At 39.4% G+C, this 24,917-nt stretch overlaps 1 protein-coding gene and 1 long non-coding RNA gene across 3 annotated transcripts in view; one reads left to right on the forward strand and one right to left on the reverse strand.

Moving 5' to 3' along the window:
- The window catches only part of FBN1 (fibrillin 1), a 264,553-nt gene that overhangs the window by 134,944 nt on the left and 104,692 nt on the right, over nucleotides 1–24,917 (forward strand). For both annotated transcript variants that reach the window (XM_061428847.1, XM_061428846.1), the window contains exons 10-17: nucleotides 4,523–4,681; nucleotides 9,221–9,400; nucleotides 10,004–10,144; nucleotides 12,140–12,259; nucleotides 15,535–15,660; nucleotides 17,415–17,537; nucleotides 20,644–20,766; nucleotides 21,826–21,978. In XM_061428847.1, coding sequence (XP_061284831.1) covers nucleotides 4,523–4,681; nucleotides 9,221–9,400; nucleotides 10,004–10,144; nucleotides 12,140–12,259; nucleotides 15,535–15,660; nucleotides 17,415–17,537; nucleotides 20,644–20,766; nucleotides 21,826–21,978 — 1,125 coding nt within the window. The remainder of the gene's footprint in view (nucleotides 1–4,522; nucleotides 4,682–9,220; nucleotides 9,401–10,003; nucleotides 10,145–12,139; nucleotides 12,260–15,534; nucleotides 15,661–17,414; nucleotides 17,538–20,643; nucleotides 20,767–21,825; nucleotides 21,979–24,917) is intronic.
- Nucleotides 14,083–18,994, reverse strand: LOC133254688 (uncharacterized). Its single transcript, XR_009738739.1, has 2 exons — nucleotides 18,904–18,994; nucleotides 14,083–14,217 (listed from the first exon to the last, which is right to left on the reverse strand). It is a non-coding gene; the product is annotated as an uncharacterized LOC133254688 (long non-coding RNA).

Raw genomic sequence — 24,917 nt, forward strand, 5'->3', positions numbered from 1 at the left:
TTTTGTTGTTGTTAACCTTCAAAGAGCGCAAATGGCATTAAAAAGATTAGCTTTAATCATTTTAACACATTTACATATCAGGGAGTTTGCATTTTTAAAGTTCTTTCCTTTCTGCCTGATATATGCACACTAACTTTTTTTACGAAAGGAGGGAACTAGGATTCCTGGGTCACCTCCTAGGTGTGAAGTATTTTATGGAAATTATGTGACTTAATGTTCAAAACAGTACTGTAGAAGGGGAAAAGCCAAGGTTTACAAAATTTAGATAAATAATTTGGTCTAGTTGTTTAAGCAGTTAATAAATGAAGGAGCTCATATTCCGACTTGGGCTGAGTTCACAGTCCAGACCCTGCCCACTGCTTCTGACCCCTCCCAAATGAACACCGGATGCAGTAAGCCTTCGCTTGCCATGCCCCTAGGCAAGCACCGTTTCTGCCTCCTTGGAACTACATGGTACCCAGAATTAGCAACTTGCTGTATAGAATGATCCCAATGACATTTCTGCCTTCTCTACTGCTGATATTTCCTGCCTTGGTAAACCACAAAGACCCCTAAAATTATCCCCAGTGACAAGAAAATATGTATAGTCTCCAACTTATGAACAAATCCAAGGTTTGTTGGCAAGTTGGTTGCTTGGAATTAGTAAATCTAACCAGTAGGAAAGCCCATGTATAGATCATGGAGTATAGTATCTTCCTTAGACATCTCTTTGAACCATGGCGTGCTGCGTTTCATGGGGTCGCAAAGAGTCGGACACGACTGAGCGACTCATCTGATCTGATTCTACCTGTTACCTTCTGTTATCATGTTCAGCAACTCTCAGGTCTCACCAGTCCCAACTCTCCCTTTGTCCTGAAAGATATTGCAGTCTCATTGCATTTTGCTCTGTGATCTTCCTTTGGCACTTTATAGTACTTTTCATAGGGTTGTCTTTTCATATTACTGTGTTCCGTCTCATCAATTCCTAGGAGTCTTAAGATGCTGTGTACCTAGCATGGGCCTCACAGCTCCTAGCTCCCGGTTGGCCACACTAGTGTTAATGATTGGTGAGGAGAAACCTGTTGACAAGCTAGGATGACCTGCAAAGACACATTTAATCCATCATATATTTGTTTTGATGTAATGTGATTTCTGGGTTCGGAGAGTAAGGCCAGGTGATTCAGAAGTGGAGAAAAGAAGAAAGTTTCCTTCTCCTCTTCTGCCAAGTGTCTTGGCCAGGTCTACAGTTCCTCCAGCCTCCCTTTTCTCCAGGGGATCTTCCCAACTCCCAGCAATTGAACCCCAGTCTCCTGCATTGCAGGCAGATTCTTTGCCATCTGAGCCACCAGGGAAGTCAACCTCCCTTTACCTCCTCCAAATCTTACCACTCTTTCCCCTCAGTTCCAATTCCTATAAATCTTTAGATTATGTTAAAGCCACCCCATATCCTCTGGGCAAAGTGATCTAGCAACAGATCCTTTGGCACTGCCATCTGATGACAAAACTTCAGGCTGGTGTGTCCAAGGGTTAGTTCCCTCTGAATGGTTTCTGCTTTTCACAAATCTTCCCATTGGTTTTCTTTACAGTTATAAGTTATGTGAATGTGTATTCTCTTAACAGAACCCCTCCTTCAAAATTAAAAGAAAGAAAAACTAGTAAAATGATTATTGTAGATGCAGGTACCATTTATAAATCAGGACCTGCCAGCAACCCAAATGTGGTTGGTAATTGTTCCAGCCTCAGCATTCACCATTTTGTTCAAAAGCCTCTGACCAACTGATTTATCATATAAGTCAGCCATCTGGGCAGTAAAATAATATCATAGATAATTTGCAAAATAATAGACATTAGCTCATTAGGAGTTTGCAGTTGGCAGCTGTAGGTCTCAGTTTTGCTCTGAAAGATAGCCCACACTGAAAATTGTATATACAAATTTTGGTCAAGTGTTTATACTGGGTTTTGACCACCAAATTCACTTGAAGCTGGGATATAAGCCAGTTTTTGAACATCTCTTCCCATTCTTAACAGTCTTTGGCTTTCATGCCCAAAATATTAATCCTGAAGTATATGATGTATTAGTGGCTTTAAGGCAATGCAAATTAGGAAGCAGGAAGTTCTGTTTCTCCCCCTTCTTTCTAGGGGAGATGCCACCCATATCTCCACAGAGCATTCTTTGTCTTCACTCCCCTCTCCGTTCATTTACCCTGGATCAAACTTGTTCTGCCTCTTTGCTGAGACTGTTTGTCTGACCAAAGGTGCAGGAGCTAGGACCACAAAAAATTTCTGGAAAGCATACTCATACATGCTAGTGGTTTTAAGTACTTTTTAGAAATAATCTCATATCCTTTAAAGCTGACCCACACTTTTCTGTTAATGATTTGTCTAGGTTTGTTGTAGCCATCTTCACTTGACATTAATAATTTAAGTGTTTCAAAGTTAGCCTTGGTTTTTTCCTTGTCTTTCATTAATTTATTGCAACCTGTAAGATTTTAAGGCTTTGTGTTTTCAAGAGTGATGTCAGTCACTCAGTCGTGTCCGACTCGTTGCGACCCCATGAATTGCAGCACGCCAGGCCTCCCTGTCCATCACCAACTCCTGGAGTTCACTCAAACTCACGTCCATCGAGTCAGTGATGCCATCCAGCCATCTCATCCTCTGCCGTCCCCTTCTCCTCCTGCCCCCAAGCCCTCCCAGCATCAGAGTCTTTTCCAATCAGTCAACTCTTCGCATGAGGTGGCCAAAGTACTGGAGTTTTAGCTTTAGCATCATTCCTTCCAAAGAAATCCCAGGGCTGATCTCCTTTAGAATGGACTGGTTGGATCTCCTTGCAGTCCAAGGGACTCCAACATCACAGTTCAAAAGCGCTCAGCCTTCTTCACAGTCCAACTCTCACATCCATACATGACCACTGGAAAAACCATAACCTTGACTAGACGGACCTTTGTTGGCAAAGTAATGTCTCTGCTTTTCAATATGCTATCATGAATGATGTAGATGAAAGCAATTATGGGTCTGATCCTCTCTGATCAAATGATGGTTGATGTGCAGACTTACAGGAAACATCGGGACAGGTTTTTTTTACTATAAACAAATTCTTCACCTTACAAAAGGATTTCCCGGTTGTATTCCTTCATATGACAAAATACTGGTTCAGTTCAGTTCAGTCGCTCAGTCGTGTCCGACTCTACATTTAAAATATTGGTTACATTTCAAAAGTTTATTTTATAGAACTGTACAGAGATACGTTTTACTTGGAGAGGTATACCCCTAACATATGACAGATCAAGGTGTTCTGCAGTTGGCTCCCTGCCTCTGCTACTCCATGACATGACCTCAAAGGGTCGTGGAACAGTTAGGTTTTTCCTTTGTCATGGGCTCTTTTCTGGTAGCTCAGAGTTGTACGTCAGTGTGTCAGTGTTGTCACAACAGTCAGACATGATGTAACCCTGTAAAAGTGATGTGTGTATATATATATTTATATACACACATCCTAGCCTATAGGTAAAGAATCTGCCTGCCAATTCAAGGAACATCGGTTTGATCCCTGATCCGGGATGATCACTCATGCTGCGGAGCAACTAAGCCTGTGTGCTGAGACTGTGCTCTAGAGCCCGTGAGCTGCCAGTACTGAAGCCTGTGTGCCTAGAGCCTGTGCTCCACAGTAAGAGAACAACTGCAATGAGAAGCGCACATACCACGACAAAGATTAACCCCCACTGTGCACAGCTAGAGAAAGCCCGGCACAGCAACGAAGACCTGGCACAGCCATAAATAAATCTTTTTTAAAAGTGATAGAAACATCTTCCTCTGTTGCTTTGAGAAGATAGCTTTCTGCCAAAATAAACTTTTAATTCCTTTAAGAATTATTGTATCCTTTAGCACTAAGAACTTGCAACTGTGTACATTTTGAACTTGTATATCATTAGTGCCTTATCAAATCTGTTAGGGCCTCAGGACCAAAGGAAATCTTACCTAACAAGTGTTGGATCTGACTGCAAAGTGGCTCATTCCTTTTCAAAAAAACAATCTCACAAGTCTGACTGAAGTTTCAAGACAAGTTTCAGACTGAAAAATAAGATCTTTTAGAAATGTAGAATATCATGCAGACTTCATATTGTTTTAAAATAGATTTGTATCAACATTTGCCTAAAATGGCTCAAATTAAGTGGTTTGAAAGAAAGGACAACACAGCCTCCCTTCAGTATAGAGACATGATTCTGTCACCGCCAGGGATTTTCTTCATCTCTCTCTTCCGATGGTCCATATGGTTATAATCATTCGTCCCCACCTTGGGGATGGAATGCGGGACTTGGGCCAAGCGCCCCAGCCCTAGGGGCAGAAGGTGTGAGCCAGAGGAACAGAGGAACGGGAGCATTGTTCCCGTGCAGGGCGCACAGCTTCTCTTCCAGGGCACTGCTGCTTCCGTCAGTCTGTTCACCCCACCCCAGCCCCAGAGCGAAATGTGGAGCTGTGGGGGCAGGAGAGAGTCTTCCCTAAGTTTGATCTCAGTGACGCGTGTGTGGGGGTTTCTTTGTCTTCTCAGATGTCCGCCCAGGATACTGTTACACGGCTCTGGCAAATGGGCGCTGTTCTAACCAGCTGCCACAGTCCATCACCAAGATGCAGTGCTGCTGTGACGTCGGCCGGTGCTGGTCTCCCGGGGTCACGGTCGCCCCCGAGATGTGTCCCATCAGAGCAACTGGTAAGAGCCCTTCCGTTTATCCACAGAGCATCTCATCTCAACCCCTGCAAGCCCTAGTGATAACGTGCATGCTGCAGTTCTAGTGGAAACTGGGGTAAGTGAATAAGATTTCAGAAAATAAGAGAGAGGACCTTCAGAGAAATTTCCCCAGGTAGTGAACAGGGGAAACACAGAGGTCTGTACACATGACACTGTTCTCAGGTACTTAGAATCTTTCTTAGCTTGCGAATATCCACTGGCTAGCAACCTGACCAGTCGGGAACAACTGGCTCTTCCTTATCCTCATGTATTTCTTTCGGCTCTTGTGTAGTGCTCAAAAGCTCACTAGAATAAGAGTCAACTCATTCAGAGCCTTTCAGGTGAGTTATTGTGGATATAAATTTCTTCCTGCCCTAATATTTGACACTCCCCTCTTCTTCCTTGCCAAGTAGTCCTATTGATTTGTTTGTTTGTTTGTTTTGCTTTGATTCCTCTTCCATGTCTTATTCATTTCCATGTAAAGCTCATTTTCTCTCATCTGGACTATTTGAGTAGCCTCCTACCTGGTCTCTGTGAAGTCCACAGCTGTCACAGAACATTTTCCAAAGCCTAACTCAACGGAAATTCAGTTTTAAAAAATTGTGTCTGGGGAAAATGTAGAGAAAGATATCCACAAATTTTTTCTCAGGGTAAACTCAGGCTTATCTAGTGGTCCAAGTCACTCCATTTCTTGAAAATAAAATTTTACTTTTTAGCCGAAAAGTCTCCAAATCTGATCCCAGTTCATCTTTTAATTCTTGTTCTTTGTAGTAGCTTTATTATATAATTCAGCTTTCCTTGAACCCAGCCTGTGCATTTCTCAACTCAAGCATCCTTTCTTCTTAAACTTCTCCTCAGTTCAGGTCCTTAGTGCCCACTCCTCACCCCTGCCACCTCTACCTATTATATGCCCTCTTGTTGGTTAAGCTCCCACTCAGATATGACCTAATCCACACACATCCCAGGATAGCCGCAGCGGGAAGTGCTGCCTTCTAGCTCAGTGCTCTAGGTTTGTACTGTTGCTATGAAACAGATACCATCTGCTCAGCTTTGGGCCCATCTGTGTTCCTATATTGCTTTTTTGCTAGCTGATAAATTTCACTGGGGGGTCTCAGTCATCATTACAGTGCCACATTCCTTCTGCTTTTTCAACACTTCACCAGTACTTGGCAAAAACTTACTGATGGGAGGCATTCGGGTAGTGTACAACTTATTAGGTGACATCTTTCCCACCAGTTGTAAGTAAAAACTGGGGTTATAGTTTCTTCTCAGTCTGGTTCCTGAAAGTGTGTTTCAATCAGGAAATTTTAGGAGAGAAAATCAATATGAGAATGGATGAATGCAGAGTTAATGAAATACTTCAGAGTGTGCTATTCACAGACTATGAATGCCCCAAGATCATGGATTATAGACCTGCTCACAGCTGTTATTTTTAAATTTCTGTTTATTATTGAGAATTATATATATGGATTAAAAAAGCAAGAAAGTCTTTTCAATGTATTTTAACATATAATAAGCTATGTATTGCCATATATTTTGACTGTCTACAGCCTAAAAATATAATGCTGCCTCCTTAGTTCATTAGGGGGACCATATAGTAGATCACTGTTTAGAAGACATGACTTTCCACTAAGACATACAGCATGGATATCAGGAGAATTGCTTTTTAAATATATATGTTAACTTAGGAATCAGCAGCATTGATGTGAATTCTTTCCTGTCTCGATCAGGCCTTGAATAGTAGGAGGAGGACTAGAGTAGGCGTATGTGCCTGAAGACTTACTTTAGGGCACAGGGAGCAGGAGGCCTGGTACCCCTCTGTGACTTTCCAGGGAGCTGCTCTCTCAGGGGTACCACTGAAAGATGTACAACCCCAAGATAGGCTCAGAGTAGAGCAAATGGATAGGGCAAACTAGTTTTCAGGTAGATATGTGTGTTTGCTGTTTGTTTGTTCAGATGTTCCCTACCAATACCACAGAGCTCTAGGTTCTTAATTCATGAAGAATGATAAAATAAGAAGGATTATTTCAGATTGGTCAGCTTTTCACTTAAAAAAAAATAATCAGTTTCATCTCCAAGTTAAATACAGATAGAAAGATGGACATCAGTTGAACAAAATTAGCCCCATGTTGCTGATTCTGAATGTAAAGGGGCTCAATGGAAAGTTCCTAAAGTAGGAAAAAGTACAGAACCCAGACTGATATACTATCGTGGAGAGGTTAAGATGAATTTAATGGCATGCTTGGGCTTCCCTGGTGCCTCAGTGGTAAAGAATCTGCCTGCGATGGTGGAGACCCAGGTTTAATCCCTGGATAGAGAAGATCCCCTGGAGAAGGGAATGGCAACCCGCTCCAGTATTCTTACCTGGAGAATTCCCATGGACAGAAGAACCTGGCAGGCTATAGTCCATGGGGTCACAAAGAGTCGGACATGACTGAGCGACTGACACACTCTAAAATAATATAACCAAATTAGCAGGAATGCTGATAAGCTATCCAACTTCTTTTATAGGAATCCTAAAAGATCCTTAAAAAAGAAGATTGGTTCTTGGAAGCTAAGTACAATTGCAATTCAACTAAATCTATCATAGTTAATAAATTCCTCTTGTGTGCAATTTTCCAGGTAAGGCTGAGAGTAGGAATTAATTGTGAGTTAGGTATGATCCTTGGTTAAAATGCTGCACAGTCTTAGGTAGAAAGCTGTAAGAAAGCAGGTAGCCAGGAAATGATAGATATGGCACATCCAGGTAATAATTCTATAATAAAGATCACTGTGATTTGAAAACAGGGATTGTAGCATTCTGATTCAGGGAAGCATAAACAACATATAAATCCTTTCCAAATACAGTCAGGCATTACTGAATCTCTGTGGATTAAAATTCCAGATCAATAATGCAGTAGGAGAATTCTCTGAAAACATAAACTTAATCTGAGTTGGAAATGTCAGATATAATTGAAAAGGTTTCAGTAATGGATCAGAAAATAACAACAAAGTACATGGTAGCTAGGTATGTTTAGCCAACTGTTAATGGACAATATGTCCAATGAGGTTGAAATATGCATACATTTCAGTAAGACATATTACTGTGTCATTGAATAAGTCAGATTTTAGTCCACAAGGAAAGTAAAAATGCTAGCCTAATTTCTATTAATGGGTGAAGGTAGCGTGGAACGTATCTATGGGAGAACTCCTGTGTGACAGAGGTAATACAATCATCAACATCCTGGAAAGAGGGGAAAAAAGAAAATTTAAAAGTCATATAGTTTACTTTTTGAAGTGAACTATGACAAAATACAGCTATTTGTAGGAAACATGAAAATGGATAGTTAAGTAAATACCCTTCTCAAAACTTGAATCCTGCTTAAAAATACCAGTTTGGAAGTCTCCCTCCCTGCTCCCTCACCCCCTGAAGTGTGCCACAAGTCTAAACATGGTTTATTCTAATAAAGAACTGGCATGGTGGAAAGAAGGAATGAGTCTGTATGTGCAGTCATAGGGGAGACAGTTGATCATCACCCTTGATGCTCCTTCTGCCCCGTGGGCTGTTTCTTCTCTGTCACTTTTTTGTCTTTTACAAATAGGTATTCATCAGGGCTCTGTCTCCTTACTCCCTTCTCTTCACTTTCCACACCTTCCTCATGGGAGCTCACCCATCCCCATGACCACTGATAACCCCCAAACTTAGCAGCAGCCCTGACTTGTTCTCTAGGCTTCAAACTCTCTTATAAAACTGCTATATGACATCTCCATGTGGATGTCTGATATCTCAGAATTCATCTGTTCAGCTTTTGGCTTCTATTCACCAAACCTGCCCCCATCACAGTTTTTTCCCATCTCAGCAGACGGCACCAACGTCAACCTTGTTTCTCAAGTGGAAAACTACAGCTGACTCCTGATTTCCTGTTCTCCTCAGCTATGACTTTCCTATGATTTCCTATTCCCTTATTTACTGACATTTACTCCTTCCCTGAGCACAATCCATTGATCTTATCTCTAAATATGCTTCAAATGTGGTTACTTCTGTCCGGTTCCATCATTAGCTCCCCGGTCCAGCCATCCTTGTCTTGCCTTTGGTCTTCTGCAGCAGCCTTGTCTCTCTCTGGTACCTTCTCCAGATCCAATGAGAATGATCTTCTGAAAATGTTCATCTGATCATGCCTCATCCCCACTAAAGACTACCAGCAACTTTCCAATGTACATCAAATAAAGCACGTGTTCTTTAGAGCCCTGTGGGAGCCATGGGTGGGAAGACTGGGTAGAGATCATGGCATCTTACTCTTTTCTACCTCGAGGTCAGTTTTGACATAGGTAAAGACTTATGGTGGTAAGTTGCTGTGTGGTTGTGGTTGCTACTCTAGGTATTAGGATGGGAATGAAGTCTGTTGGTTTTTTGCCTTTTCTTCAGTTGACCTATATCATTTGTGGATCAGTTTTATTCAGAATTCCTTTAAACAGTAAGGGTGAGTCCCATGGGCCTGTGACATATGCTGTAGCTCAGCTATTGCATTGTGTTTTTTCCAGAGGATTTCAACAAGCTGTGCTCCGTCCCTATGGTAATTCCCGAGAGGCCAGGATATCCTCCTCCACCCCTTGGCCCCGTTCCTCCCGTTCAGCCTGTCCCTCCTGGCTTTCCTCCTGGGCCTCAAATCATGATCCCTCGACCACCAGTGGAATATCCGTATCCATCGCGGGAACCACCAAGTAAGAATTCAAAAAGTCATCCAGTCACTTTTCTTGCATTAATTAGGTTAATTTTGTTGTCATTGTTTATGCTGCTTAAGTCATTAAATGTAGAATTCTTAAATATTTCATTTACACAGTCTCATGTATAAAGTTCTCAACTGGCCTATTGCATAGAGGAAAATGGACAGTTTCATATTCTCCAGAAATTAGCATCCTTTTGTTATTGATATTGTGGGAGAGAATTGAATCTGATTCATAGAGGGGAGGTGTAAAATTACACTTTGGGTTACATATCATGCAAAGCAATTTTGCAAGTAGTTAAATATTAAGCTTTTCCCGCCAACTGGTGGCTTGAACATGAGGCAGGGGGGTGGAGGGAGAAGCGGGCAGAGGAGCAGGCCACTGCTGGGCTGTAGTACCTGGCTGCATGTGCCGGGATGCACAGGTACTCTCTGTAGGCAGGAATGGAAACACTCTCTGTTGGTACCAGATAAACTTTGCCCAGTGAGTGTCCTCCTTCCTTTAAGGTTCAGCATCTTCCCTGTTATTACGGAATTCGGCGCTGATGAAAGATGCTCTAATTTTAAATAATTTTAATGGGGTCTCATGCTGTTCTTTTAGGGGTGCTGCCAGTCAACGTCACTGATTACTGCCAGCTCTTTCGCTATCTCTGTCAAAATGGACGCTGCATCCCAACCCCCGGGAGCTACCGGTGTGAGTGCAACAAAGGATTCCAGCTGGACCTCCGTGGGGAGTGCATTGGTACGTGATGAAGCACTGGGCTGGCACCGAGGGGCTGCTGCAGCTCTGCTCCGTGACTGGATAGGTTTTCTATGGCTGCTGTAACAGATTGCCTCAAACTTAGTGCCTTTAAATCAGCACAGATTTATTATCTTATGTTTCTATAGGTTAGAAGTCTGACATAGTTCTTACCGGGCTAAAATCAAGGTGTCAGCAGGGCTATGTTCCTTATGGAGGCTCTTGGAGAGAATCCAAGTCTCTGCCTGTTTCCTTGGCCCAAGGGCTGTTTCTTTATCTTCAAAGCCAGCAGTGTAGCTTCTTTAAATTTCTCTCTAATTCTCTGGTTCTCTCTTCTAATACTCTCCTTCATGTTTAAGTATCTTTGTGATTACACTGGACCCAGCTGTATTTTGGGCTTCCCTGGGGGCTTAGTTGGTAAAGAATCTGCCTGCAATGTGGGAGACCTGGGTTCGATTCCTGGGTTGGAAAGATCCCTGGAGAAGGGCATGGCAACCCACTCCAGTATTATTTGCTGGAGAATCCTTATGGACAGAGGAACCTGGTAGGCTATAGTCCATGGGGTCACAAAGAGTCGGACACAACTGAGTGACTAAGCACAGCCCAGCACAGCACAGCTGTGTATTTCAGGAGGAATGGATATTCTACCAACTAGTAGCTTAACTTAACTCCCCTTGCCATGTAGCGTATTGCACAGGTTCTGGGGATTAGGACATGAACATGTTTGTAGGGGCATTCTTATGCCTACTGTTGTTTCTTGTTGTTTAGTTGCTAAGACGAGTCCGACTCTTGCGACACCATGGACTGTAGCCCACTAGTCTCCTCTGTCCATGGGATTCCCCAGGCAAGAATACTGGAGTGGGTTGCCATTTCCTTCTTCAGCTGATCTTCCTGACTCACAGATCAAAGCCAATCTCCTGCATTGACCAGCAGATTCTTTACCACTGAGCCACCAGGAAAATCCTATGCCTATTATAGTGGCTTTTAACTTTCATTGTAAAATGAATTCAAGGCATTGCTGGTAACTCTAACTTAAGACATCGTATTGAAGCCTGACCATTAAAACAAAGCATTAAAAATACCCCCAATTATGAAACTTTGCATATGTTACTAATTTGAATGAATAACTCGCCAACTATGTCTAGCTAGTCATTAAAGACTGAAGCAAGGAATTTTAAGTTGTTGACAAGGCAATGAAGTTAGTGAAGGAAGGAAATCTAACGCAAGAATAAAACGTTTTCGAAAGCCCTTTTAAGTAGCCCACTAGGAGAGAATGCTTCAATCCTTAGAGGTCTTCCAGAGCTAGGTGGGAGAGGGAACATCTAGCTCAGGGTTGAGATCAGACCTGAATCTGCCACAAGAAGCTTGTGACTTCAGACAAGTGGGTTATCTTCCATAAGCCTTATCCTCCTCATCTTTACAGAGGAATAAAAGCCAGTTTATCTGTAAGTATACCGGTAGCTCTAAATGACTATAAAACTAGTGAGAGCCTGTCTGGGGACAAGGTGGCCGTGGTGGCATCCTCAATGGTGGGCGAGATGTGTCCTTCAAACTGCGATAGCTCATGGTTTGTTGTAATACTCTTAAAGCAACTCAGAAAGGAATGCTTGGATATGGTTGGGCCTTCTTTTTATTGAAGTAACGAGTTTCAAGAGACACTTGGAATCCTACCCAGGAGCCACTTCTGAAATGTTAGTCTGTTTGATTCCCTTAGACCAGACCCAGGGAAGAGAAAATGTTTATTAGCTTGGAGTGTTGGGTTGCTACTATTTGGCATTTTACTCTGAAGAATGACACAGGAAAATAATACACTTTAACTGCTCAACCCTACCAAGTCTTCAAGTGGCTGGTGACACCATCACTGTAGTGGAAAGAAAAAGGAACCTTTCATTACGCTATTTATTTCTTGAAAGTGTTTTAACATACAAAGGAAACCAACAAAATGATCTTAGAGTTATGGGCATCTAACTTATTACTAAAATATACTGTGCTTTGCAGATGTTGATGAATGTGAGAAGAACCCTTGTGCTGGTGGCGAGTGTATTAACACGCAGGGCTCTTACACCTGTCAGTGCCGACCTGGTTATCAGAGCACACTCACGCGGACAGAATGCCGAGGTACGTTCAGTCTGAGCTTGGCATGAGGACGTGTATGCTAAGTAAGGAGTTTGCTTTGGAGGAATTCCATGGAGCTTAAATAACCCTTGCCTGGAGAGACTAAGATACTCCCATTGCCTTTTGCACTTAATTCCACATATTGTTTCTCCAAATTATGTTACATCATAATTTTATGTTACATCATAAAATCTGGCAAACATTCCAGTTTTTTTAAAAGATGCTTCTGTGCCTATGGGAATATCTTCTTTTTACCAACCTCTCCCACCCCCCCCCTTTTTTTTTTTTGCCTTATCACTATTGTCTCTTAAATTTTAATCAGAAAGCTAGGGAATAGGGTTGTCCTTTGGTGACAGAAAAGCAGAGGAAACTTCCAGGTGAAATTTTCTGCAATTAGTTGCTGAATGGAAAGGCCTGAAGGATCAGAAATGCCTGTAAGTTCTTGCTGCTGATTCGTGTCGTCAGCAGTAGCATCGGCTAGGGGCAGGTTGGACATGCACTGACTAAAGCCCCACTTGAGACCTGCTGAATCCAAATCAGCATTTGAACACGATCTTCCAGGGATTCTTACACGTGTTAAAGTTGGAGAAGCCCTGCTGTAAAGTTTTCTCATAAAAATTCGCCTTCAGTTTTGTATAGTAGTTGACTTATTAATCCACCCAAAAGTCATCTTAGATGACTTTGATGTACTGAGTTTCTTTTTTATTTGTTTTAATGTTTTATTTTGTATTGTAGTATAACGAATTAACGATGTGAGTTTCAGGTGGACAGCTCAGGGACTCAGCCATACATATACATGTATCCATTCTTCCCCAAACTCCTCTCCCATCCAGGCTGCCACATAACATTGAGCAGAGTTCCCTGTGCTATATACAGTAGGTCCTTGTTGGTTATCCATTTAAAATATAGCAATGTTATACTGAGTTTCTGAGATAGAAATAATTAAGATGTGCTTCCCACTTCAGGGGACTCAAATATCTATATCTCTATAAATTTGGTGCAGAATGATCTATTATCATTGATCAAGTAAAGGCAGATAAAGGCAAGAAAATTCTCTGTTGAAATTAAATACAGGGAAATATAAGGAAGTTTGTATTGCTTTAAAAATTTGTCAGCCATTAATGAGTTAATTTTATTTGCCTCTTTTAGCAAAAAGTTTTTTATATGAGTTGAAGACATACAAGTCTGTTTTTTTTTTTATTAGTGTCTCTTTTCAAAATCTTTGAATTTGGTTCTGACTTAGAGATGTCTTGCCATCAGTGTATCTTAGTACACTACTTATAAATGGCAATTTTGAGCAGAAAAACCTGGAGTACAACATTTGAACCTGTTAATATTTCTATTAATGGTCTACTTACTGAATTACAAGTATAGTTTGAATTTTTAACTGAGCTTAGGTCCTTCTTTATGACTTTTGTTTAAAATAATCAGTGCATACACACAGTATATTAGGCATTTTTCAGTAGTGGAAAATAAGCTGAAACCAGTGTTTCAGAAGACAGCACTGGTAAATAAGCAAATAGAAGACATTATTGAAAGCACTCTTCTAGGGCGGGAACCACCGAGTGTAGGTGCATGTTACTGTCATCAGTCTGAGACTTAATTTATTAGAGACTGAGGATGACCTAAAAGCCTCTAGTACTGTGTTCTTTAAGAGCTAGTGCTAAGTTTATCTCAAACCCGAGAAGTTGATAACATGCTCACATTTGGAGATAGATGACAGTGGTCACAGAATGGTCAGAAAGGCTGTATACTCAGCTGAGAAGGAGGACAGGAGGAACTGAACAGAAGGGGACAGTAGAAACATACAGAAACACAGACGAGACTTTGAATGGCAAGCTTTTCATTTATTTTTGTAAGGCAGTGGAGCCCCGATAGCATTTTCAAATTAGCGAGGAGAGAAAAAGCTGAACTCTTTATCCTGTTTATTTTATCCTTGGGCCTCCATAGATTACAGAATCCTTAAAAAAAAAAAAAGTAGATTATAAAATCTTTAAAAAAAAAGTCTGCTGAAGAATATGTGGCTTTTTACTATTTTTTTTTAGAGTATGGAGCGAGTCAGATTTTAGTAAGGATTAAGAAATAAATGAGAGAGAAAACGATTGTAGGTTGTTGGCACAAAGATCAGACAGAAGGAAAGCCCAGACTGCCTCAGCTAGTCCAATGACTCGTGTGGAAACCACTGCTGGATCTGCCCAGAAAGAAAGTGCGTCTGAGGGTCAACCACAAGACACCGTGCAGACACAGGATAGACAGTCAGAATAACCAGTATGCCATGAGTGCACATTCTTGTCGCCCAGAGGACTTTTAGAGCACTTATACCCAGGGACACGTGGCCCCCACTCAGCGTGGAGAGGTCTGCTCCCATCCAGCTCTGCTCAGCGCCCTGGCCTCTGTCTCCTAGGGAATAAGCCCTGGCATAGGTTATGTGCTCGGTAGACAGGATGGTTTGTGTTCATCCCCTTTGATGTTCATCCAGGCATGTAGCCTGGAAACTGAGGGGAATAGATAATCCAGGGTACCTTGTTGTCCACTTTACGTTAATTATTAATCTTTAAATGCGAGATCAGATGCAGGTTGTTTGAATTATTGTCATTTTTAACACTTTTGTATCCTGCTCTGTTATTTAATTTGGCATAATTTTTAAACACAAAAAAACGGGAAAATATCCCCAAAGTACCAATATTTTGTTTGGTAGACAGAATACTCATAAAGTTATAAAAGAGACTAGGAATTTATAAACAAAACTGTATTTGGACCAGAATTGCCATAAGGAAGATAGACATTTAAGAGCCAAATGATTGATAGTTTTCAGATGGAATTAAGTTTTTTAACTGTTTTTTTTTTAAATGGCATTTCTGTTTAATTATTCTGATATAGCTATCATCAGATTTGCCTTTTTGATCATGTCTTAAAAGACATCGGCCAAAGCTCACTGTAAATAATGGTATATTCTGGCTCATTAAATTAGCTAGGAAATGATACAGAAGAACCTATTTTGTTTACAGAATTGAGATTTAGGGAGTCTTATTAGAAATTAGAGTTAAATTGAATGCTATTATGTCAGCATCTTTTCTTTTGTATGTCTTTCAAACTTTTATTAGTCATCCTAATTATATTTCATGTTGTTTAATTCTGAATTTATGTTAAAGGATGTTATTTAGTAACTGAAACCCAAGACTAAGATCATGAGTTTGGAGATGGTGAGAAGGAGCAGTAAAATAATTTTAAATCCCCTAAATAAAGCTATTTCTTTCTTTTTAACTCTTTCTTTTTAGACATTGATGAATGTTTACAGAATGGCCGTATCTGTAATAATGGACGTTGTATCAACACGGATGGCAGTTTCCATTGTGTGTGTAATGCAGGATTTCACGTCACACGAGATGGGAAGAACTGTGAAGGTAATACAATGTAATAATAATGTTATTTGGCTTTTTCCGGTGCAGTTTCAGTACCAAAAACCTTTAACAAGACAAGGTCAAATACTTAGTAAAAGGTATATATTCACCTGTGGTTATCTGGGAGGAAACCTAAGTTTTCAATAGTATTAATTCCTTTAATTCATTTTTGTGTGAGTCAAGTAACATTTTAAATATAGGAGCCGAGCTTGCTTTTCAAAGATTCCTAATGATGAAACTTCTATAGCATAAATCATTATTTATGAATTTTAAACAGAATTTGTACATTAAAAAAAATAGAACACACCTAATATCATGCATTCTTCAGTCACTTAAAAGTCTTTTGTTTAAAGTGTGTAGCAATGAAATATTACTAATGAGTATCTGAAAATGTAAAATTTGAGAGAAATATTGATGATTGAGAGTCAGCCTTCATATTGCCTGTTGAATTAATCACCTGACTTTGAGTTGGGCTTTTTCATTCTGTCTTTTCCTCTGCCTATTTTTTCTGAAATTGAGAATATGACAATTACTGATGAGTTTCTACTTCTTAGACCTTTAGCAAAAAATGAAGAATGCTCCTTATCATCTTTCCCAACGTCTTTGGGAAAGACCCCAAGAATCTATTCATACATTAAAAGAATTTCAAAATTGTTCTTAGAAACATTTTTGGCAGAATATTATCTCAGTGATTCAATTCAAAGACTTAATGCCAAAATTCTCAGTTGGGATAGAATCTTGTTTAAAAAAGAAAAAATCATAAATTACTTTGGTCTGACTAAAGCCTGTAAGTGAAAACACACTGTGTCTAGAAGAGCAAGTGCCTCCTAAGAGCTGCAATGTTAAATCAAACAGCATATTGATGAATTTCAAGAAATATCCCATGATCAAGGAATCCTAAGGGTTAGCTGTCATGGCTGTGCTCTATAATTGTCTTGCATTTTAAAAATCCTACCCCTATTAAAATGCAAACTACAAGCAGTTCTCTGGTTTCTCCTTTTCAAAGAATCAGGAAGTAGCCTAAATACATTTCAAATATCATCATTCTTAATTTTGATTTTGTTTTTATTTTCAGTATATTAGAAGTTATATGAATCTCTAAATATATATACTGGGTTGGCCAAAGAGTTTGTTCAGGTTTTTCTGTAAGGTGAATTTTTTGGCCAACCCAATATTTATATGAAAATTCATATTTATATAATTCTACATGAATGTAATATATATACATATGTGTATACATATATACATATATATTTCATAATCTGTATATGTTTGTGTATACATATATATGTATATATGCATTCTTTCTAAGTCGCTTCAGTCATGTCCAACTTTTTGCGACTTTATGGACTGTAGACCACCAGGCTTGTCTGTCCATGGGATTCTTCAGGCAAGAGTACTGGCATGGGTTGCCATGCTGTCCTCCAGGAGATCTTCCCAACCCAGGGACAGAACCCGCATCTTTTGTGTCTTTACCACTAGCACCGCCCGGGAAGCCCATATGTGTATATGTATATCCACGTCCTATAGTTTAGGCCTATAGTTTGCAAACACAGGTCAAAAATTGAGAACTTAAATTCATATTTCATATGTCACTCTTCTCTTTGTATGCTATAATTTGGATGAAAATTAACCTTAGACAATAATAACAAGAAGTAGAGATATGTGAAGAAATAAAATTATATTGATCCAGATTGGCTTCCTTTGTAAGCTTACTTATCTGGTTGTTCAGACAATACATCTTCTCTATTTTTCAGATATGGATGAATGCAGCATAAGGAATATGTGCCTTAATGGAATGTGTATCAACGAAGATGGCAGTTTCAAATGTATTTGCAAACCTGGATTTCAGCTGGCATCAGATGGGCGTTATTGTAAAGGTTTGTGCTATGAAACTCTCAGTCATATTCTTCACCTGTTTTTTCTCCTCTCTACATTGCTTAAAGCTACCACATTTCCCTATTAATTCTCCCCATTTATAGTACCATTAGTTCTGGATTAGTAAACCTGACTGGAACTTCTTCTTAAGTTAAGCCATCCAGAGAGCTACGGTTTATACTCAGAAGGCTGTTCTTATTTCAGAAAGAGTGTTTTGGTGTCTTCTCAAAAGAATCTCAGGCTCCATAGAAAATTAATGAGAAGCTGAACTTTCATTTGGACTACCAACAGCCGTGAGCATCTTATTGCATAAACCGAGTTCCATCACTTCCTTGTAGTTGAGGAATAATTGCAGTTGGCTTCTTGATGGCTGTCATTTGCCACCTCTTGTATCTTCACTGAACAAAATATTGTAGACAGTTACTACCATGATCTCTTAGTAATTGCCTCAAAATACCTTAAGAAACACAACTTATTTAAACTTTATCAAGTCACATTAAGCAAAAAGGGAAAATAAGATAAAACAGAAGAAATAAAGGAACCAGGAACCATTGTTTAGTTCTGTAACTTTTGGAATATCTTTTTGCTCCAGGTAGTGAAGGAAAATGAAAATTTTTATTTGTGCTGTTGAACATTGAGGTCCTGAGCAAAGTCATCAGAGATAAGTTTGTGCTTGGTGTCTCCTCCTGTAGTTAAGGATGAGTAACTATTGCATGTGTGTCCAAGATCTGAGTTGGAACCAGACTCTCAAGGAACACCATACTCAAAACAGGTCCAGGAAATCTGCTAAAATACGGCATGCATTCAAAGCCTTCTGCTTGTAGCTTCAGATGTATAAGTGTAGAGTGTCAAGCGATTCAAGATTGAGAAGGCAGGAGCAAGTTGTATGGTGCTTCTCTGAGTGCCCCTGGTGGGCAGCTTTGGTAAAGATGTTATGGTAGAAAGCCTTGTGTTTACTAAGTCTTCTGCATGATGTGTATTTTCTCTAGGCTTGAAAGAGCTTCTAGCCCCTGGTTGTTTACCTACATTCTCTATGACCTTCACATCAGTGGCTCTTAATAGTGTGCAAATCTGCCTTCACAGCAAGAGAAACTTTTTTCTTTTTTAAAAAATTAGAAGTTTCTGTACTTTTGAGCTATGTGTCGGGAGGAGCTTATAGTCAGGAAGACAAGATTAACACATGGAAATATTAAGACAGCATACAACAAAGCACCAGATTGTTAGATTAAGTGCTGTACAAGTGAGAAAGAAAGGGGAAGGGAATGATTGCTGGAATATTTGGAACTAGGCTTCCAAATAAAATAACACAAGGAAATGTGAAAGCCCCTTTGTGAACAGACCTTTTTTGAGAACACACACTCCTCTTACCTTGGAGCTTGCTAAGATTCCCTTTCGATGCCTACAGGCTGCCAGTGACCCAGGCCACAGCCTCTTCAGGGAGGCCAGTAGATGATGCTGATGTAACTGTTTCAGAGCACATTATGACCTCATAGGTGAAACTAGGTTTTGCAACTGTTTGCAATTAGTGAAGTAGTGTCTTATTGATAAACGGATTGTTCCATTCATTTGAAAGTGCCTGGTGATTAAAAGTTCTGCTCTGACTTTACCATTCTAGCTTAAGAAACAGAGCTAGAAAGAGAAGGGAAGAATGCTTCCTATTCTTCCCTATGTCTTCTTTATTTTGATATATAGAGTAAATGGAATGCATGTACTGTAATAAGAACAAAGGAAGAAAAAGGAAAGAAATTTCTTATATGCTGTTATTTCTTTTCCATAATTTTTCTCTTGATATCACTAAGTAAGATTTTCTCTGAGTGCTAAGGACTTGGTTCTGATTCCCCAAAGCTGTGACTGTTCAAAGCTGAATGAACAATGCTAATTTAATCTCTACAGTTGACTAATCTGATGACCAGCCTCCCTTGATCACTCTCTGAAGGTTGAGGCCACTCACTCTGAGCAATGCTCTCTGGATCCCCATTCCATCTCTGTCCCCAGTAAAAAGACACTGTGTTACTTTTCAGGCTGTAGTCACCATGCTTTACTGTAGATCTCAATTTGAACAAAAAAGTGACCTGAATAACTGAACCAATTCGAGTTCATGTATTTAAATATAACTGCTGTTTTAAAATACAATCTGTACACGGAATCTTGGACCATCTGAATGTATTTTGTGCCAAATAACACAAGCTGAGTAAAACACAGAGGTGTTTCAGTCTCAATTTGCCTTTTTAAGGTCAGAAGAAAGGAAATATTCACATATACTCGTTGTATATTGTAAATGGAGTTGTTATAAAATGCCTTGTTTCTAAGTGTTATATGTTTTCCAAAACAGAATTTTGGTATCATTTCTACTTCCCCATATTGAGGGGGAAAATATCTGCTATTATTAATATGTGCCCAATAAAGTCTTTTACCAGACCTCCCTAATATACACATATGATACTGTAAAATATTTGTAATGTGTAAGAGAGATTTTTCTTTGCTGGGTTCCATTTGCTTACACTGCTGTTGTTGGCTTGGAACGGTCATCAAAATCATCTATATTCATTTTCTGTTCCTTTTTTATGGTGTTCCATCGAGGCTTTAGTTCTGTGTCTCCTTATGCCTTTCTAATTGTCCCAGAGATTTAAAGCGTGAGTTAAGGCATGAGTGATAACTGGAATGGACACCAGTCTGCGTGTTGGATGCCAAAAGGAGAAGCTTCCTGCCCAGGTCAAAGATGCAGTTTATTATCAAGCTAGATTTCTGACAGTCCTGGAAGAACTGCCATGTGAAACATTACACAAGACCCTTTGTCTTTTAGCTGTCACTTCCCTTCTTCTTCCAATTCTGTTTTTGCTTTATGATTCTTATTTTGGATTAAAAAAAAATCTCAGGAGAATGTTATTGAAATAGCTTTATATGGAAAAGAAATAAACTCAGACAGTTTATCTCTCAGTTTTCGTTCCTCTTTCCTCCAAGGAAAATGAAATGCATCTCATTGAGCTTTTATTGTTGATGCTGCACATTATTGTAAACCTTCTCTATTTTCAAGTCTTAGACTTGTAAGCACATTATGGTTTTAGATGAAGTGACTTCATTTTTAATAAGTGCTTCTCCCCACCACAGATATTAATGAGTGTGAAACACCTGGGATCTGCATGAATGGGCGTTGCGTCAACACTGATGGCTCCTACCGATGTGAATGCTTTCCTGGACTGGCCGTGGGTCTGGACGGACGTGTGTGTGTTGGTAAGATCACGGCCATAACTAGATGTACTATAGAGATCCACCTCCTGTCAGTAAAATCAACCAATGGCAAATGTTCTCTACTGCAGCAGGTATGATACAGTTAATATCTGTGGGCAACAGACCAACGGGGTCAGTTTTTTTTCCTTATAAAGTGAATATTAATTCAAGGGATAGAAAGATGAGCTGAGATAAATGAAAACCAAAGGACTCCACACCTCTCCTTCTTCCTTGTCCTAGTTGTCCTCAGTTTTCTCCAGCCCTCCTTTGCTGATAATGGTCTTTGGATTGACCTATATGTCCCTAATTATCTCACGATGAACATTTCATTTTCATCTAAGGAACTGAATGTCCAAAGGGAGGTAGAGAATTCCAAAGAGGATATAGATGATCCAGGAACTTATATGATAATAGTTTTTTGTGGCTTTATAAGACGTTTCTGATTTGTTAATAAATAGATACAAATTTTATCCAAATTATTCTTAAGAAAGGGAATTTTTCCCAATCCCCTTTGAACTGGGAAAAGATTGGTCATAGCTGGAAATCCCCTCCTGGTGGTAAAGATGACACTGATTAGTTAGACCAATATCTAAGATTTATATAATTTTACAGATCAAACATCCTCCTTTTTGAAAGCACATCTAATTCAGATACTCAATAATTATATGATTATGTTGGAGTGGGCTGTATTTCTAATAAAAATCTTGTTTATCATGTGGTGAAATTGAATGATCATCCCTCATTCATTCATCATTTATTAACTGCCTTCTCTGTACAAGCCTGGGGAAGAAAACGATGAGTGAGGTATAATCCTAGCCCTTAAGGATTTCACAGTGGCTAAACCATAATAGGCCCTAGAAAACTAGAAGCCTCTAGTAATTGGTTTCCAGTGCTTGGAAGCTGAAGAATTTGTTTTGTTTTCTATTGAGCCCTAATACCAGAGGCATTCTCTGTGAGTAAGAACAGTGACAATGGCTAAATAAAGCCAGCTTCAACTTTAACCTGGGGGGTGCCCGTCTGTTGGAAATGATAGTGTGATGACAGATGCTTCTTCCTGTTCAGACACACACATGCGGAGCACATGCTATGGTGGATACAAAAGAGGCCAGTGTGTCAAACCCTTGTTTGGTGCTGTTACCAAGTCTGAATGCTGTTGTGCCAGCACTGAGTATGCTTTTGGGGAACCTTGCCAACCATGTCCTTCACAGAATTCAGGTATGTTGTGTCATGGGGATGCCCTAGTACTGCCAGCCTTCTGCCCCCATCTTCAGTCTTTGTATTTATGGAAGTTACGGGGAAAGATTACATGATACTCTACAGGTACCTCACATACCTTGCAGGGGGCTTGAAAAGGGCTGGTCAGGCTTTGATCACACATTACCCACCAACTCAGCTATCATCTGGATTAGGCTGCACATTTATGCTTCCCGTCTGAATTTCTCCAGCTCGGTAATATTCATGTTCTTTAGGGTACATGCAACTTACCTTGTTTTCTAAAGTTGTTTCACAGTGTTACATTTTGCAGGAGCTATTACAAAAGCAGAATTTTACAGAGTGTAAAAATAAATAATTTTCAGATTACTTGACTGTTTCCAACTTTTTTCCAAAAGTCCATTTGCGAATTTTTTTCAAATCCTTCATGTTGACTTAGGTGTGCGTTCCCTAAATGATTTTATTCCGCTCTAGGGAAAAAGTATTTTTCTCAATTCAAAGTGACACAGCTTAGTGAAAAGAAAACTGGTCAGTGAGTCAGAATTCTGCTCTCCAGCCACAGGCAGGCAAATTACTTAATTGGAGGGTTCAGGTTTTTTGGTGAATTTTTGTTTATTTAGGAAATTTTCTTACCTAATTTCAAAAGGATTTGAGATGGTTTACGTTAGTAAACAATTATAAAATTGAATAATATGGAAAAGGATTCCTTGGCCTTTTAATCTGAAAATGAATTGTCCTAGATAATCCAGAAGATCCTCTCCAGTTGTAAATTATTTCTATTTGTAAGGCAAAAATAGTTTATTGAAATGAAAGCAATAGACTGTCAACATTTGAACGTAATTTTAAGGTACCTTGGCTGTTGGCATCTAATGTCCTAAATAGAGTAAGTCCTAATATTGAAAACACATAGCTCTGACTGGTTGATTTACATGTGAGATACAGTTAGTTTATTTCTGGCCTAGATACTATCAATTAAAGATGAACTCACAATTTTTAAGCATTCGCCATTATGAGAATGTTATTATTTGAAATCAGACAGCAATTAAAATCTGTTATAAGAAGTTAGAGAAAGTGAAGTGGAAGACTTTTAAAGTCTTTAAATTGGGGGAATGCCAGTTAAAGAAAGCAAGCTTTATTTCGGATGACTGCTTTGCCTGGTGAATAATATACAAATTATCATTAACTATATGATTACTAATCAATGAAATGCATGTTTGCAACAATACTTTGGTTATATAATATACAAATGTAATTCTATCTAAAAAGATACTTCCATGTAACTTGATAGTAGTGTTTTATTAATATTATTCATTTGTATGTTGCTTTAACTTTTCAAAGTAGTTTCCTTGCCTATTTTGAATTTACAAGGTAGATGAGTATCCTGAAACCTAGTACACAAGAATGGAGGTGATTTGTTCATGTCTTGAATGAACAGAATACCCAAAACTTAGAATCCAGGACCCTTGGTGCATACATTTCTCTGATTTTACATTTTCCTCTGGACCAAGTACATCTTCAAAGAATTCTTGTGATACATGGGAAAGAGGTAGATTTATAATCAGATGACCCAAAGAGAGCAGATTTCTTTAAGCGTTAAAGCTTAAAGATAGTCACATTTGAAGCTTAGTTCCACTAGCTTCTGTTTTATATTTGAATGAATTTACACAAAAGTGGTCTGCTTGTGGAAATGGTTCCATTCAGTTTGGTTTCTCCACCTCTTTGATAAATGAAAATGCCAAATAATGAAGGATCAAAATGTAGGATGTCCCTTATTTCAGGAGAGAGGGGGAGTTTTAGAAGGTACTGAAAGTATCCGAAAAAAATGTGTTTAGACACTTTAATGAAACACTAACCATTTAACGTGCAAAGCTCATCTCTGTGCTCTGGAAGTCAAATAAACTATATATGAAGATACATCTCCCTGACTGCTGAGCATTTACTCCTTGTAGCAATCAGTCAGAAAAGTGATGATTAGGAATTTCTCTTCTGCCCTTATTCTACTGTCTCTGGGGCACGACACTAAGTTAGCTCAGGAACACCTACCATGTATTAAGTGCTTGAGTTGTGCTGAGCACTTTACATGTTCTCTCAGTAAATCTATAGAACTACCCTGTGAGTTGGGTATCCTTTTCTACACTTTATAGAAGAGGAAACTAGAAGAGGGGAAAGGGCCTGTTCCCGAGACCCTCAGCAATAAGCATTGTCATCAGCGTTCAAACCCATGCTGATCTGAATTCACTACAGTACCAGCTCCTGCCCAAATGGAAAAGAATAACGACCACAATTTGCTTCCACTTAGGCCAAGCATCAACTAATATAGTGCTAATTATAAAACTGCTTTTAGCAAAACTGGCATGATGTTGTTTTTTCCCTGTTTCACTACTTACGCTATTTCACCAGTGCTTTAATTAATTGCTGAAGTGAGAAAATAAAGAGGATGTATTTCTTTTTGCCACCAGTCTCTGGCTTTCAAACACAGTGGCAGCCACCTTCCCATTGGTTCCCTTTTCGGCCCCTTTTAAGATGATTTTAAAAAGTAAGGGGTTTTACCGCTTTTCTCAAATTTATGTTTGCTGGAAGACAGAGGCTCTGAAGGGTTAACAGTCATTCTTTTTTTTTTTTGGATATGTGTAACTTCTTTGCATCCCCTATGATCAGGAATGCAATTTTCTGTCACATGGAATTATAGGTGTGTTTGCTTTAGCACCAAGGTGCAAGTGGCTTCTGTTAAAAAGGTCCATCCCTAATTTTTAATTCTCCTATTGCTTAAGCACAAAGGATCTGCATTTGACTATGAAACTCTAGTTGCCTGAATCCATAGGCAACTATGGGAAAATTAGTTTCTTTTCCTGGGATTAAGTGTGATTTCCTATTAGTTCTTATTTCCATCATTCACTCTTAGGTTCATCTAAATATTGTTGGAATTGTGTCTAAAACACTGT

Source organism: Bos javanicus, chromosome 10 (assembly GCF_032452875.1).
Source record: "Bos javanicus breed banteng chromosome 10, ARS-OSU_banteng_1.0, whole genome shotgun sequence".
In the NCBI taxonomy this organism is placed as follows: Eukaryota; Metazoa; Chordata; class Mammalia; order Artiodactyla; family Bovidae; genus Bos; species Bos javanicus.